The 17,996-nt window shown below is 36.6% G+C and overlaps 1 protein-coding gene across 1 annotated transcript; it reads left to right on the top strand.

Annotated features, from left to right (window-relative positions):
- Window positions 1-7,055: 7,055 nt before the first annotated feature.
- Window positions 7,056-14,047, top strand: LOC135155525 (uncharacterized). The gene is made up of 5 exons (XM_064104890.1): window positions 7,056-7,199; window positions 7,869-8,141; window positions 10,794-11,125; window positions 11,664-12,066; window positions 12,437-14,047. The coding sequence occupies exons 1-3, from the start codon at window positions 7,164-7,166 to the stop codon at window positions 10,953-10,955; spliced, it is 471 nt and encodes a 156-aa protein (XP_063960960.1). The 5' UTR covers window positions 7,056-7,163; the 3' UTR covers window positions 10,956-11,125; window positions 11,664-12,066; window positions 12,437-14,047.
- The last annotated feature ends 3,949 nt before the right edge of the window (window positions 14,048-17,996 follow it).

Genomic DNA, 17,996 nt, shown 5'->3' with positions numbered 1-17,996 from the left:
ATATAGACCAAATCGCGAATATTCACGACGAAATTCACGACGTCGCCAATTTCGTCGTGAATTTTGTCGTCAATTTGAATATTCACGACGAAATTCACGAAGTCGCCAATTTCGTCGCCAATTTGAATATTGACGACGAAATTCACGACGAAATTCACGACGAAATTCGCGACATCGTGAATTTCGTCGCGAATTATTCACGACGTCGTGAATTGTGTCGCCAATTTCGTCGTGAATCTTTTCCCCTAACAACCATGGTCCAATAACCATTTGGTCCAGTCGATCATCACTTCGTCTTATCATCAGTTTGCGTCTATGACCATTTCGTCTCATAACTACAGTAGTTGGTCTAATATCAATCTTATTTTCCTTAATTTTGCCCAATTAACACTTAGTTCAATTAGACCAAATGGCATATGGAATAAATAACAATTAATTGGACCACCTTGGTTATTAGACGAAATGGCAGTTAGACCATGTGGATAATGGACGAACTGATGGTAGACCAAATGATAGCAGACGAATACGCGAGTTGACATTAGACCAATTGAAAATAAACTATTGAAACGACAGAACGATGTCCACTGTTATCCATATGCATAGGCGGATCCATGGGTAGAGGGGCCGAGCCCCCCCCCCCCCCCCCCCTATTGGCGGAGCAAACAACATGAAAAGGGGGGAAAGAAAGAAATTAAAAAAGAGGGAAAATAGAGGAGAAAAAAAAGAAGAGGAGGAAGACGAGTGAAAAAAATAAGATGAGGGGAAGACGTGGAAATAAAAAGAATCTTTCATGTCACTATATCAAATTTCGCTCGCGCCGCATTGCCTGTTAGGTATTCCAGGGGCGGATCCAGCCTATTGTGTTTGTATAGGCCTCCATGCATGCATTGCCATATAATCATTCCATGTCATCATTTTCCAGTAGCAGACTTTTCCCTGGGTCAGCACATTCCATTCCATACCCTATCTCATTTGTTCCCATGGTTACCCCTCACCACCGTGTAGAGAGTTATATAATACCCTGGACCCTGCGCGTGGTACCACATGTTTCATATGTATGAATAAATCACTTGTTCTTTGACCAGCAGAGAGAGCAGTCATGTGTGTATAGTGTTTGTGACTACAGTGTTATAGTAATAGACTTGTTGAACACAACACATCCTTCGCCAAAAGGGGGGGGGGGGGCGAGATCATTTTTCAGCCATATTTTCCCCGATCGGCCGCTCGAAGATGATTTTTGGTTTCTGTGAAGGGGTAGTCTTCTTAGCTTTATTCTAATAAATCAACATAAATATATAATATCATAATCTTTATTTATATAATGTGAGCGCGAAGCGCGAGCTAATTCTTTTTGGAAACCTTATGTATTTTTCATAAAATTTTAACATTCTGGGCAATGTTTGTTTTCCTAAAAAAGATGTGTATGCAAATACATAATTACTACGAACGCGAAGCGCGAGCAGAAATGAAATGGTGGAAAAGTTACATGTTAAAGACTGCATGCAGTTAGTCATGAAGACGTTATATATTTTAAACATCAAATAATGCGAGCGCGATGCGCGAGCTGAATTTTTTTTTTACCTAAAAAATGAAAATTCTAAGGACTTTTTGTAACTTAAACAGAATAGGTATATAATAAACAATTGATGCGAGCGCGGAGCGCGAGCTAAAAACTTTTGACATTTTTACTTCCATGTCTTCCCTCATCTTATTTTATTCACTCGTCTCCTCCTCTTCCTTTTTTCTACTCTCTTTTCCCTCCTTTTTTTATTTCTTTCCTTTTTTTTTCTCCGCCAATAGGGGGGCGGGGGGGGGGGGGAGGGGGCGGCCCCTCGGCCCCCCTCCCCCTGGATCCGCCTATATGCATATGGATAGCAGTGGACATCGTTCTGTCGTTTAAATGGTTTATTTTCAATTGGTCTAATGCCAACTCGCGTATTCGTCTGCTATCATTTGGTCTACCATCAGTTCGTCCACTATCCACATGGTCTAACTGCCATTTCGTCTAATAACCAAGTTGTTCCAATTGCCATTTATTACATATGCCATTTGGTCTAATTGAACTAAGTGTTAATTGGGCGAAATTAAGGAAAATAAAATTGATATTAGACCAACTATATGAGACGAAATGGTCATAGACGAACTGGTGATAAGACGAAGTGATGATCGACTGGACCAAATGGTTATTGGACCATGGTTGTTAGGGGAAAAGTTAATGGACAGAATTGCATTAGACTAAATGAATGTAGACCCTGTTGTGAGTGGAGGAATTAGCAGCAGACGAATTGGTTTCAACCCGCATACCGCCCAGGCAAGCAAAACAAATTCACGACGAAATTGGCGACGAAATTCACGACGTCGTGAATTTCGTCTTGAATAATTCGCGACGAAATTGGCGACGAAATTCACGATGTCGCGAATTTCGTCGTGAATTTCGTCGTCAATATTCCAATTGGCGACGAAATTGGCGACGTCGTGAAAAATTCGCGACGAAATTGGCGACGAAATTCACGATGTCGTGAATTTCGTCGCCAATTTGGTCGTGAATATTCAAATTGACGACGAAATTCACCACGAAATTGGCGACGTCGTGAATTTCGTCGCCAATTTCGTCGTGAATATTCGCGATTTGGTCTATATGCGATGTCCCTTCAGGGCCACCATAGAGAAGAGGGGAGGGACAGAGAAGTGCAGAGTACATGACATAGAAAGAAAGCGGGCAGCAGGAGCAGGTACTTTGGCTAATTGTAATTTTAAGAAGAAAAAGGTAATAACAAATAATATACATATGAGCGCATATAATGCACATATACACAAAAGCCGAGTATAAATAATCAGTTGTTCAGCATTTAAACCTGTTTGCAACGAGTATTGCAAAATTGTCATTTTTTCAGTTTGCGATTAAAAATATTTATATTAGGGGATTCTTTAAAATCTTGAGGCAGAGAGTTCCAGCAGGCAGGCCCGGAAAGACAAATTAATTATTTGCAAATAAAGTTCTTGTTAAAGAAAGGTGATAATGTTGTCGTTGCCTTGTTGGATTAGAAGAGATATTTGTCACTTAATTTGAAAATGTAATTAAAAAAAAAATAACATGTCAGTATGTGATCTAAAGTGTGTTTGAAAAATTATTCTTAGAGTTTTTTTCTGGAGAAGTAATATTATATTTAGTTGTGTTTGTATTGCACATCCCTAGGCAATATGGTAGAATAAGGGTGTAGTACAATGTTAACAAAGTGCGAGAAGGGAGAAAATGTTTAAGATTATTAATAATTCCAATGTTTCTAGAAATTGCTTTACATTACTATTGATATGAGGCTTCCAGGATAATTTGTTGTCAAAAACATGAATAAGGACACCAAAGAATCTGGCAGTGGAAACATTATTAAAGGGATGGTCGGGGCAGGGACCCTCTCACGTCCCTGGTCCGGGCTGTAAGTATAAATAGAGTAGAATTCACTGAGTAAAATGCCGAGAATTTCATCAAAATCGGGTAACAATGTGGAAGAGCCGTGGTGTAGTGGTTCTGACTCTCGCCTTATAAACAGAGGGTCGTGTGATCGAATCCCACCGCGGTCTAGCGTTCTTTGGCAAGGCGTTAATCCACACTTTGCCCCTCTCGACCCAGGTGCTAAATGGGTACCCGGTAGGATGCGAAAGATATTGTTTGTTTGATTTTGTCAGTGCCATAATGTGGCTGCGACGAATGCAAGGAATGCTTCCCAATGACGGGGGTAATAATATGTTGTAACTCGCTTTGGGCCATTCGGGGGAAAAGCGCTTTATAAAAATTGGCAATTATTATTATTATTATTGTTATAAAATTGACTATTAAATAACAAAGTCATTGAATTTTAAAATTTAGAAATATTTTGTGAAACAGTCTTCATGAATATTCATTAGGTGGGCTGATGATGTCACATCTCCAATTGTTCTTTTATATGGAATTAGGTTTATTCAATTTTTGTCCTCCAAGAACTACAATTGGATTGACAACTGATTTAGTGCATTATATATTTATTGCTGCAAATTAGTTCATTATAAGGGAGACATATTATTCACACAAGTATGAAATAATGAAAAAAATATGATTTTATGTAAGAACATAAGAAAACGGAAAGTGGAAATGTGACATAATCAGCCCACCTAATGAATATTCATGACAACTGTGTTCACAAAATATTGCTAAACTTTAAAGGAGAATGAAACCCTTGAAACCAGCTGAATCCATATCAAAGAGAAAATCAAAGAAACATATTGTTGAAAGTTTGAGGAAGATTGAATGAATAATAAGAAAGTTATGAGCATTCGAATATTGAGATCACTAGTGCCATGTAGATCCTCCCAACGGCAATGCGACCAAGATCTGTGATATCACACACGTACAACTCCCTCATTACTTTAGTACTTATTTCACTTATATTCTCACTTTTATAGAGTCTATCACAAGGTGAGGTGTTCTCTTTATGAGATGACAAGTACAGAGGTTTCACAACATTATATCATTGATGAATCGTTTGTCATATGATTAGAATGAGCAAAAAGAGATGTTTTGGGGTATATTTTCAGTGTCCAAATGGGAGAGTTGTACGTGTGTGACATCACATATCTTGGTCGCATTGCCAATGGGAGGATCTCCATAGCATTAGTGATCTCGACATTCAAATGCTCATAACTCTTTTATTGCTAGTCCTATTTTACTCAAAGTTTTGTTGATCTTATTCTTTGATTTTTCTGCTTTCACAAAAGCTAACTTGCTCCAAGAGTTTCATTCTCCTTTAAACTTCAATAACAGTATTATTTGTTATCAGATTTTGAAGAAATTTCCGGTATTTTTCTCAGTTAATTCTACTCTATGTATTAAGAAATAAATATTTTGAGCCCGGACCATCCCAATTGGAGATGTGACATCATCAACCCACCTAATAAATATTCATGAGACTTTCACAAAATATTGCATAATTTTAAAATTCAATGACTTTGTTATTTGTTATCCGATTTTGATGAAATTCTCTGCATTTTACTTAGTGAATTCTACCTTTATTAAGATATACGTACTATCAGCCCGGACCATCCCTTTAACTGATATGAAGTATTTTTGTAAGAAAAAATAAAAGAATATTTCACCCGCTTCCACAAAATAATATGCCAGTATAAGAGCACATCGCTTACATTTACGCCAATGTATGCAAGGGTGTTTTGATTGGTTCATGATCAAAGTTATATTATCTAAAGGTCAATGGAATCATAAAGTGCATATGTGGAGTCGTTAAAAACACAAATATTAATAATAATACAAAACTTTTTTGCGGTCGTGGACTAAATTTTGCACAATATTATGTACCCGGCAACATGTAAATAATAAGAATCTGAAATGATTAAGATTCACAATATAAAAAAATGGATACAATACAAATCGAGATGAAATGAATTAGAAAATTATATCATGATTGACTGCAAAAGCGAGCGACTGCAGAAGAAATTTCGTTTTTAGAATGCAAAATTAGGCAAATGAAAACATTTTGACTGCATTAAATTAATTCGCGCGTTATTATTTTAACATTAATCAATTTATATCTTTTTATCAGTAAAATACATTTCTCTGCACAAGGTGTGTAATGATTATCTCTACTGAAATTGCTATTGGTAGTTTCTGGTGGGCAATGCTTGCATTGCCGACTTGGATGTGGATGTTATACATCCACGTTCTGCATATGCACATGTCCAGTCCTTCTGGCAGTGGTCAAGCCCCAAGCATGGAGCGAAATGGGTCAAGGTGTTTAACTAGTCTGCAGGCACAGACCCTGATTGGAACTTTGATCAATAAGTGTGCCTCCACGCAAAGACTAGCACATACAAAACTTGCTGTTCCAATACTGAGCGAGAGAGCCTTCAGTACACAAGGCATGAGTAGGCTGCACATTCAGACCCTTAACTCGAGTGAAGGGTTTGCCCAGCAGACTAGTGTTTAACCCCTAGCTCAAACTACACAGTCTGAAGAAGATGAAATGACTATTTGTATGCTGATCATGATTCATGGGCCCATGGTCAGACCATAAATAGCTCTATGGTCATAACATGGACCCCACATTGGACAAAATAAAGTTCAGGGGCCCGTAACACAAAGCTTAGCAATGATCGTAGAACGTTTTTCTACGATTGATTCCATTGACTACAATGTACGATCGATTGTGAAAATCAAGCGTACGATTAATTGCTAACCTTTGTGTTACGGGACCCTGATCTACAGGCGAATAAACACCTGTTCTTCATGACTTTCTCTATGGATATTGCCATCCTCCATAATGGTTCGGCCATCTGGCACAAACTTACAATAATGTGAACAATGTATGGATTAATATTTTCATTGAACAACCCATCATGCTTTCTCTCTCTCTCTTTCTCTCTCTCTCTCTATCATCTTTACACATGTATGCGTGTATTTTCTACTGTGAAACGATGGATATAACCCCGGGATATAACTCAATATTTCGCGCGTAATGTGACTGTCAGTGGTGGCGGGAACTTCCTCACTGGAAAACAACATGAGGGATAGTCATTTGCCAGGACTGTTCTGCTTTTCAGTTGATCAATAACACAATCCTCGACCTCTACGCCCGAAATGAAAACAGCCACACGATTTCCTACCCTCGAAAGAGGGGATAGCGCGATCGCTGGAGATGGCGCGCAGGGGAAAATAAAGCAAGGGGAGAGAAATAACAAGTACACCGACGTCTAGAATCTAGACTAGTAATGGCACCGAGGAGTACGCCGTTCTGATTGACAGGGTAAGTCGACCAATCGGAATCGAGAGCGAGGGAGACTGGGCTCAGTGGGCGGAATATCAGTGACGGGGAACTTGCCAAGATTCACTAGCTGGACTCATGTGACTATTCAGGGGGTGTGTGTATATATATGCGTGTTCTGGGGATGTAGTGTGTTATGTGATTGGTAGTCGTATCGTACCAAATAACAACAGTCCAGCAGACTATTCAGGGGGTGTGTGTATGCGTGTTCTGGGGATGTAGTGTGTTGTGTGATTGGTAGTCGTATCGTACCAAATAACAACAGTCCAGCAGGTGGACTACTATGCTCCCTGCCATGGGACGGGCAAGCGAGGAAAGGCTTGGACGTGGGACACAGGAATTAGTGGGAAGCAGAATATGTCCATTATCGATGGAATAGACTCTCATCGTAAAGTAAGTATGGATGATCCTGATCGTGATCGGTATATTAACGCTCATGCTCTCACATGGGCCGTTGTAAACTCGTAAGATGCGTGGTAATTATGTCATGCACACCGCGTTGCTGTGTTGACGACATCTAGGACATCGTAGTTTGGAGTTAGCCCACGCAGTCCTACTTGTGTACCTAGGGCGGTTCCATGATTCGGCAGGGGGGGGGGGGGGGTGTCGGGTGCTTTTTTTGTTATATAAATAAATATTGACACGAATAAAAAACTTGAAAGAAATCCTTAACTGGTATTCAATTTGAAGGGGGACATCTTGTGTTAAGGCGTTTTTACATTAATAACTTTGCTTATCGAAAGGGAGGGTGAAGGTCCGAACCCCCTTGACCCCTAGATCCGTCGATCTGCCCCGATGAGTGCCTCCACACACATACACAGTAAAAATAACGCACCTCTTCCACATTTGATTTCATATTCCATTATTTTTTTCTAATTACACGTTTGTTGATGGCAGATGGGGTTAAGCCCTCCCACAAAATCCGATGTTATGACAATATGTGAAACATGTTTCAGAATTAAATTTAAAGCGGCAAACTATCTTTACACATAAATCTAAACCACTATAAATCGCAAGTATTAATTAAGATTTCCTTATTCGTACTTGTCCTCATTTTGGTAGGTAGCCTACTTCTTTGGAGATAGCCAGCCCCGACCTGTGGTTCAGGGATCGGTGAGGCTTCCACGGGGTCCCGTCCAGGTCCAGCTTGTCTTCAATAGTACATCGGGTGGAACTTGCCACCACATCGATGAGGAACTCAAGTACTTCAAGTGGCGCCGAAATCCTGACACCGTAGTGGTTGCAGCAGGTACTAACAACATAGGGCAATCTTTGAGGTCAGCCTGCCAAGAACTTCGAGAATTACTGCGGACATCGCTTTCTCTGTCGGATCGAGTGAGTTCCCACCTTATCTTAAATTATTTGTTCATTACATTATGGGTACATAGGTTTATAGGCTTTCGTAGACGATGAAAATCTTCCATTAGCATTAGGTTCTTGTAATGTCAGATAATGGTTCATTTTTATATGAGAGAGGCGAAATTCTGCCCATCATCGCGAGTACTTTGTTGTTGATGCCCCGAAATTGATAATGCTTTAAAAACGAAGTCTTAAAAAAAATCTGAGTGGTTACTGCGATGCGAATACCCTATTTCTCGTACAAATTTTGTAGGTAAGTCGTGGACATACATGTGTCCAACATATTTGTGAAAACTTGTAGTGCGAGTACGAATTTTGATTAGCTGACCTGGTACTACAACTGTTATTATTATCCGAAAATCGATATGTCTTAAACACTTTGTGCAATCATGGATTTAAATAAATGTAATCTTGTTCGGTCCAAATTCGGGATTAGGACACCCAAATTATCATTCTATTAATTGCAAGGTGTTTATGTCTTTTGAATTTAAGGTGCGATCTTCAAAATGAACTTTTTTTTTTTTTTTGGGGGGGGGTACTGAAATATTGTCAATGTGTGCTTGTTTTATTTCAATATTAACACACAGATAGCAGTAGATGGACATTGCAGGTACCTATAGACATAAAATTACATTCGAATGTATCTTTTTAAGATGTTTTGATACCTCATGATTCAATTAATATAAGATGTTAAAGTGGTTAGACTTTGTGTGTTTTGTAATGCAAATGACAAATGATGGAATGTGATCATTGTACTTTATATAAGAGAGTGTTCCTTATGAAGATGAAGCTATATGTAAGTGGATGGGTGGTTATGGCGTGCACGAAGAGCAAGTTTATTGTTTTTCTACAATTGAAAATGAGACACGAAAGGAAGACAACCGCATACAGTCAGTCCGCAAGCCCTGAAAAAGTAGCTTCTTTTATCCAAGTGATATTCATGACTAGAGGGTTTTTGCATAGTTAATGAGCTTGGTGCGAACCAAAACACCTCTATTTATTCGGCCATTGCTGCTCTAAATATTGACCAAATTTCATGTTTTTGGTATCTTTTGTAAAAGAAGAATCATTCTTTCAGGTCATGTGTTTGGATTTTTAAAAGAATGTTGTAATATAGGAAAAACTTTTGATCTAAAACATGAAAAAAAAAATTCATGCAACAAAAGTTGTTGTTTTCACACTTAATTTCTGTTTGGGCACAAATGATTTTTAGATCATGATAAAGCTGAAGATCTAAGCTTTAATATGATATAATTTTTATAAGAAGATGTATTTTAGATGGGTCAGCAGCCAGCTTTTCATAGGCCAAGTACATTTTGCAGCTCAAAAACAAGAATACTGCGGTCTGCATGATTGGTCATAGAGACCACACACCCACGCAAATTCCAATGTTCCCCACACTGGGCCTCTGCAAGGTCACACTCACCATGTGGTAATCTCTTCAAATTACCCGCGCCTGTTTGTTTTAAAAACAGTATTATGCCAATCAGAACTCTGGATTTTATGTTACTCAGAAATTTCAGAAATCTCGTCTTGCATCTTGATGGAAAAAGCTGGCTGCTGACCCATCTAAAAGATGCCACATATCAAGAGTGACATGTAAGAAAGTATAGAGTTTGAGCTTTCTGATGATATAAATAATGTTGGTGCCTAAAACACAAAATGTTGCACAATTTGCAAGTGAAAACAGAGGAAGAAAATTATGTTTGATGCATCTTTTCAGGTAAAAAATTCACTTATTTATCAAAATATTTCATTCAAAAGAAATGACCAATATAAAAGAGTAACATTTACTCTTGTCCATGGTACAAAAATAATCAATATTACTCAAGGAGAAAGTGGTTAATTCTTTTAGAAAGAAAGTCTCACAATTCACGAGATTTTGCAGGGACATGAATTCAGCCACGAGAGGACTTGGATAAATCTTGCTCATTTGCTCATTAACACAGGGGCTTGCGGATTGACCATAACAATGTAATATAACTTTCTCAAAGGAAATACTCTCCTGTGAGATCAAGTGCGACCTGAAAGGGATGACCCGGCCGAGAATACTGATAGTACTTCACCGTATAAATAACAAAATAATATCATTCACAATCTTCTTTATTGACAATCATTTGATATTAACCTCAGAGCACTTGCCCCAAATATGTTTCCACACCTTCCAAGCGGGCACTTCTATCATACTTCCAAACTATACCACACCATTGCCCTGGGCAAGGCGTTGTATCTACATTGCCTATTTCTACAACTTGTAGGAAATGGGTACCTGGTAGGAATAATTGCGATCGATGATCGAACGTCCGATCAGGATTAAAGCCGAAGTAATAGCATGCAGCGCTTAATTTTCTTTGTTAAACTCTACCTGGGTGATGCATATATGTTTTCAATGAATAGTGTTAAAGTGCATAGTTGTAGATTCACAAACGACTTGTACACGTATTCATATACTTCAAGTACACTAATTGAGCAAATAAAGGAGTAGATTTAATTATATATATATATATATATATATATATATATATATATATATATATATATATATATATATATATATATATAGGCGCGATATTCCATCCCCGTTAGGTACTCAATGAATGAAATTAATTCTGTATAATTATCTTGCAGGTTGTATGCGTTAGCATTGCTCCTCGACTCGATCGAAAAGGTGATTTGGTCCAAACATACAATACTGCATTCGCTGCCGTTTGCGAAGAAGAAGGGACAACGTGGTTTGGTGTTACCGGTTCCTTCCCAACGTCGGAAAAGAAGCTTTGGGCTCGTGATTGATTGCATCTAGCTAAGCGAGTGCACCGGTATACCCCGGTTCCTCCATGAGGTTTATGCTAAATTGATTAGTGTTTTGTGGCCTGAGACAGCAAGTGATGTCAATTCATCATTTGACATACCATCCACATCTTCTTTCCCGCCGTTACCAAGAACAAGAAATACTTTGAATGGTTAGATATTGAAATTTCTTTTCAATTTGTATTATCCACTCTTTGATAGATCTTGTTATGTTTCATGATGTCAATTATAAACAAAAGTACAGGTATATAATCTTGAATTAATTGCAAACATGACTAAAAAAATAAGAGGGAAAATTTTTTAATTTCTAAAAGAATGTGGTATTAGCTTCATCACCGAAGCACGCGGCCCCCGCTTGACGAATAATTTTAATTGTATGGTGCTATATATGTTTTCTCGTGGTAAATGTAAATGTCACAAATTGTTACATTAACAATAAATTTATTTTACCGCAAAGCCTAAGCCGCAATTAGCATCACTAATATTACCTCTCTATATGTCTCTATATGCTTTGAAGACTGAATAAGCAAGCCGCCACCCTCTTTACATCACGTGTAACATTGGTTTTAGAAAACATACAATTTGACATAAAGATCATAGTACAATATTGTCTGTTACTAAAGATAATTATCATGATCGGTCTTATTCATCTCTATTTACGTATTCCTACATGTTATTGCTTTTAATTAGTTCTCCGTGACGGTTCTTCCGAAAAATCTTCAACAACTCTACCACGTCAAGAAGTGGATGCTCCTTCGCGTCTAAGGACCTATGCTTATATCTCGATGAATCCTCGTTGGCGAAACGTGGCTCGACCAAAAAGAGGGAACCGTAGTCGCCAAGTCGGTGATGATTCCAAACCATCCGTCCTCACGGGGAGGATCCGTCAACGAGATGGGCAACTCTCTAATCGATCTAACCCTACGAGAAGGTACCGTGAAAGAGATGGGAGACATTCTAACCAATCCTTCTTTAGGAGAAAGAACTGTCATCGTCAATGTAAACCACCCAACCGAACCATCCATCCAAGACACAATCGTCGACAAGATGGGAATGCGACTGGATATTCGAAAGCCATTTAGGAATATCTTGTGTGAGTTTATTACTTCGTTAATGGAAAAACCAAGTAGAGCAGCATATATATATTATCAATTTAACCCAAACAGTATCATTACGTCGATATAAATGTATGATTTTCCACAAAATGTTCAGAATTACGTCATAAAAGACAGCTATGTTGTACAATCAAGAAGCAACTGATAAGACCTGTTGGCTTGACAACAATAACATTAATAATGTGATTTGTAACTCAAAATGTGGGTAATAACATAATTATCTTGTCTTTGGAAGTAATTTCATCTGTCACGGACTGAAAATTTGCTTCATTTTTTTGTACACTTGCCTTCAGTGTAAAACAACAAGAATGGTTTGAAGAATGATTTATCAATGTTCTTTTTTTCCAGCACACTCGATCATATAACCGGGCGATCCGCATGTGGCCATCCTTCATGTGAAACTTTATGTTTCATACCGTAGAGTAAGGCAGAATGGTATTAGTCTGCTATGCAGACTCTGAATGGCTCGTGAAGTGGGATCTGCAGCTGGTTTGCGAAGCAAACCAGCCTGAAAGGGCGAGCGAAGCGAGCCATTTCAGAGTCTGCTTCTTCTTTGGAAATCTTGTTCCCACGGTCAAAATAAGTCCCACCCACCCAAAATTTCAGAGAGCTTTCATTGGATAACTTCATCTGTCTGTAAACCAAATTTTATGACCACTGAGGAGTATAGATAATCCCCTACTTCAACCACAGAGCCATGAGCAGGGTTATTATGTAATACCCTCGCTCAGGCCATCAGACAGTGTTTACATATGACATTCCACTGAGCAGCTGCGTGTATGGCCAAAACCTTGCTCCATGGCCCAAAATAGTGGATGGTTTTATCATAGCTTCAATTCAATCTTTATTTCGCAAATAGGATAAAAATACAAGGAAACATCAAATAATGTGATTAGATAATAAAAATAAATTGCGTGGCTTCCCATGAAGGTAATAAGAAACATGTGAGGCTCGCCAAAACATAGTAAAAACAAAACAACATTAATACAAAACAGAATATCATATCATTATAGTTAATAGTGTATATAAAAAGGAGAAAAAAACACGAGTTGAGGGGGGTAGATACGTTACAAGTATGCATTGATATCATGTGTGAGAATTAATAATAATTTACTAGAAAATTTGAATACTGTTTTCTAAAAGAATATATAAATTGTGAATTAGTTATTATTTGGGGAATCTCATTCCATTGTTTGTGACCTACATAACTCAGCTTCGTGACTATAGACCTAATAGACCATAAATGAAATTTATTGGAAGAACGGGTATTATGGTTATGAACTTGATTATTGCATTGAAAAAGATCTGAAAACTACATGGGTAACAACTACCTCTTCTTGAACTTATAGATAAATATTGTGAGTTCTCGCTTATTAAATAAAGGTGCGGATGGTGCTATTAGAATAGGTAATTATTCTTAAACATTTCTTTTGAATATTGAGTCCAATTCATATGAGGTTACATTGGTATTGCAATATTTTAAATAAGAGAAAATCATGGAATGGTATAAAGTTATCAGATTTTTATGAAGCAAACTAAGCTTAAGTTTGTAAATTAAACCAGTATTCCTTAAAACATTTATCATATGGTACTTAAAACCCAAAATATCAAACTCAAAAAACACCATTCTCATAAAATTCAGAACTTAAATATTAAATATGATAGTTTACAAAATGAAAATCTTAAATTTCACGATTGTAAGTTTGTAAACTATCATACTTTTAATCAAACAGGATAGCTATGTTTTATTTTGTTCCTGTTTGGAATTAACTTCTAACCATAGTTTCTTGATTGGACCTTGTATTTGTAGTCACTTCTCCATGCTACTGTATTCAACCTGTTTTACTGTTATGTTAGCTCAGTTTGATATTAATTAGCCTTAATTAGCCTTGTGTAAGTTGTCATGCCCAGCAACATTCGTTCACCTTTGTATTAAAAGTGTTTTTATGCCAGCCATAATATGTGATAATCAGGTACTTTCAAACTCAAAAGTATGCTGAATGAAAATGTTGGCAATTTTTTTATATAAACCTAAATCGGATCTATTTGATTTAAATCAGATTTTTTTAAATTTCAATCTGATTTTTTCTAACAAATTTTTTTTAACAAAGTGCAAACACCCAAAATATAACCCTTCACACTGACATCAATTTTAAAATTATGCATTTCACCACCAAAATTATTCTTAACTATTTCATAATCAAATCCAGTCAAAATATAATTTATAGAAAATATTAAAGCCATAAAGAAGCTGACATTTTCTGCTGTGTCTAAAGTACATGTAGAGAGCTTCTACTTATTGGTTCAAAGGAACTGTCTTGGTACAGCTAATGCTGCAAACATGCAAAGTTGGTGCTCATTTTCAAAGCTCTTGGTATTTAATGAGGATCAGTTTATTTGGAAGAATTCCATAGATTCAAGTTCTCCAAAGAGATATATTTTTTAAATTTTATTTTCAGGTCAAGGATTGAAGATCATACATGTTAAAGAAAACTGCATTTATCTTTTGTTTGTTTCAACCCCAAGTTGTTCTTTTAGCCACAGTTGGAACGACTGTTTCAAAGCATTGGCTTTCAAAGCTTTCACCGACTGCATTTATTTTTGTTTGTATCAACCTTAAAGGAATGGACCGGGCTGAAAATATTCAGATCTAAATAAATAGAGTAAAATGATGAAAATTTCACCAAAATTGGATGACAAATAACAAAGTTATTGTATTTTAAAGTTTATCAGTATTTTGTGAAAACAGTTATATTTACATCGTCATGAATGTTCATTTGGTGGGTTGATGATGTCACATCCCCTCTTTCCTTTTTCTTATAACATGAAATCATAATTGTTTCATTTTTTTTATACATGTGTAAATAATGTGTCTCCATTATGATGAAATAAGTTGCGGCAATAAATAACTAATGTACTTAATTAGTTGCCAATTCAATTGTTTTTAGTTCTTGGTAAATTCCTTTTTAATAAACCTAATTTCACATAATCATAATCAAAAGAACAAGTGGAGCTATGCCATCATAAGCCCAACTAACGGATATTCATGAAGACATGCCTAGAAATGTTTTACCGGAATAATCGAAAAGAAATCTTTAAAATTCAATAACTTTGTTATTTGTTATCCGATTTTGATCAAATTTCAGTATTTTACTTTGTGAATTTTACTTTATTTATTGATACATGTATCATAATTTCTCCAGCCTGGACAATTCCTTTAAGTTCTTCTTTGAGCCATAGTTGGAACTATTTGACTGTTTCAAAGCATTGGCTTGCAAAGTTTTGACAAACTTGCAAGTTGATTTAAATGATTTCGTTTACAATAAACTGGAAAACTAGTATTTTAGCAGCAGTTTTGCTAAAATAAGAAAACGGGTTCCCTTATACTACTGTGTCGGCCTATTTATTTGAATACAGGAACATGTAAAGGAATAGCAGGGGCGGATCCAGCTTTCGCCAATAGGGGGGGCCGAAAAATATTTTCATCAACATTTTTCTAGATTGGCCGCTATAATCTGATTTTTTGTTGGTTTTTCAGGGGGTAGTCCTAACTAAAGACTGAAGTTTTAAGTATATGTTAATTTTTATTGTTATAAACAAGATAAGGTATCTCATGTGGTCTCAATATATAATGCGAGCGCAAGCGCGAGCTTAAATTCTTTGATATTTTACGTTTATAGACTTGAAGTTTCTGAGGAGATTTTATAATCATGAAAAAAATATAAGTATCCAAATGAACAATGCGAGCGCGAAGCGCGAGCCGAAATTTTATTATAATAACGTGAAAAGGGACTCAATTAGGACCGTTTTTTAGTGATTAATGAAGAGGATACAAGTATCACCAATTAAATAATGAGAGTGCGAAGCGCGAGCTCAAAAATTTTGATATTCCGACCTGAAAACTGGACAGTCTAAGCGCGTTTTTATTCAAATAAAGAACAAGCTGTGTGTCTCAAACAATTAAATGCGAGTGCGAAGCACGAGCTTAATTTTTTGATATACTGACATGATAAAGGAGCATTTTGAAAAATTTTGGTAAGAATTTCCAAAGAGGATAGGTAAGTCACAAATCAAACAATGCGAGCGCGCAGCGGGAGCTGAAAATTTTGATATATATAAACAATTTGTGTAAATCAAACAAAATAATGAAAGCTTGATGTGCGAGCTAAAATATTGTATGCAAATTGATTTCAGAACTGGATATATAAGTGCCATTTAATCCTCTTGAATGGGATTCATTACACAGGCAATGCGAGCGCGAAGCGCGAGCGAATTTTTTTATATAAAGTCTATTTTCCAATTCTTCCCCTCACCTTTTTCTTGTTTCCCTTCGGCCGGGATCGGGCTGGCCGTTACGAGGCTGTAAATTACACCTCATGGGTATGATACCTCTTTCTTACTTTTATTTCTGTACACTTTTTCTGCAGGTTGTCAAAAAATAGGGGGGGGGGGGGCCGGCTCGGCCCCCTCCTGGATCCGCGCCTGAATAGAAATGTTAAAATATCGGTGTATTGGGTAAGCAGGGACGTTGCCGATTTTTACTTTTATTGTACTCAATTCAAAATATTCACTTAAAAATGTACAAACATAAATCATTTTGGCAAAGGGCACTAAAATGTATAGTTGTTATGATTTAGTCATGTTAGTGCCCTTTGCCAAGAACATTCATACATATTTTAAAATAAATGTACATGTACTTAATTACTGAACCTTTTTCAGTGAACTGGCTGAATGAAGCACAATCCTACTCAGAATGTTTGAACAGGCTTTTTCTAGTATAGGATCCATGGTTATAACCCATCCTGGCAAAAATCTATCATGTTGAGATTCAGCCTAATAAGTTCAGAGTTCCTTTACTTTCTTGAAAACTGCCCTCTAAAACACTTTTGAATTTTGACATAAAGAAACAAGAAATTTGTTTTCCTATTAACAAAGTCTACTCATACATACAAGTTGAGTAGGGGTCGCATATAATGTAGGCTACATGTTCATCTTTGGTTTTGCAAGATTGACTTGATTTCATTGATTTGATTTCAATTGTTCTGAGTAGATATGAAGGATTTATTCCTGTTCTCATGATATAAAGTTGGTAAAATCTTTCTCTTTTTAATTTAAAAAGTAAAACTGCCACAAACAATAAAAAATCCCAAATAATTTGTACATGTTTCAATGGAAGTGATTTAAAGGAAAAGTCATGCACCCCAACAAAAAGCTGCTTTGAATAGTAAGAGAAAATCAGACAAGCATAACGCTGAAAATTTCATCAAAATCCGATCTAAAAGAAGAAAGTAATGACGTTTAAAATTTTTGCTTAATTTCACAAAACCGTGGTTATATGCAAATCCTTGTCGGTATGCAAATTAGGGCGATGACATCACTCATTTTTTTTTGTATTTTATTATGTGAAATATGAAATATTTTTATGAAAAAAAATCATTCCTCCCTGACCATGTGGGATTACATTGTTTTAACATTTTGTAGTTCAAACAAGAGGGTCCTATTTGTTAAATTCGTAAAAATTGAAATGTTGTATAATTCAAACAGTAAAGTGAGTGACATCATCGACTCTCTAATTTTCATATCACTGAATTGTCATTATAACTGGGGGCCGTTTCATAAAGCTGTTCACAAGTTAAGAGCGACTTAAAGAACGACTGGTGAACACTTCTTACGCGATAAACCATCGCCAATGTATATACAATTTACCACAAGAAAGGATCTCAAATCGTTCTTAAAGTCGCTCTTAACTTACGAACAGCTTTATAAAACACCCATCTGTTTTGTGAAAAATAAGCGAAACTTTAAAATGTTATCATAAACTATTTTACATCCGATTTTGATGTAGTTTCCAGCGTTATTCTTGTTTGATTTTTCTCTATGTTTATTCAATTAAACTCTTTTTTTTTCT

Source organism: Lytechinus pictus, chromosome 9 (genome assembly GCF_037042905.1).
Source record: "Lytechinus pictus isolate F3 Inbred chromosome 9, Lp3.0, whole genome shotgun sequence".
NCBI lineage: Eukaryota > Metazoa > Echinodermata > Echinoidea > Temnopleuroida > Toxopneustidae > Lytechinus > Lytechinus pictus.
This window is presented reverse-complemented; position numbering and strand designations above follow the sequence as displayed.

What these genes read in the sequence shown, in the direction of transcription:
- LOC135155525 (XM_064104890.1), top strand. Translation starts at nt 7,164, where the DNA reads ATGTCCATTATCGATGGAATAGACTCTCATCGTAAA. An exon ending in GAATAGACTCTCATCGTAAA is followed by an intron (nt 7,200 to 7,868) that starts GTAAGTATGGAT and finishes TCATTTTGGTAG; the next exon opens with GTAGCCTACTTCTTTGGAGA. An exon ending in CGCTTTCTCTGTCGGATCGA is followed by an intron (nt 8,142 to 10,793) that starts GTGAGTTCCCAC and finishes ATTATCTTGCAG; the next exon opens with GTTGTATGCGTTAGCATTGC.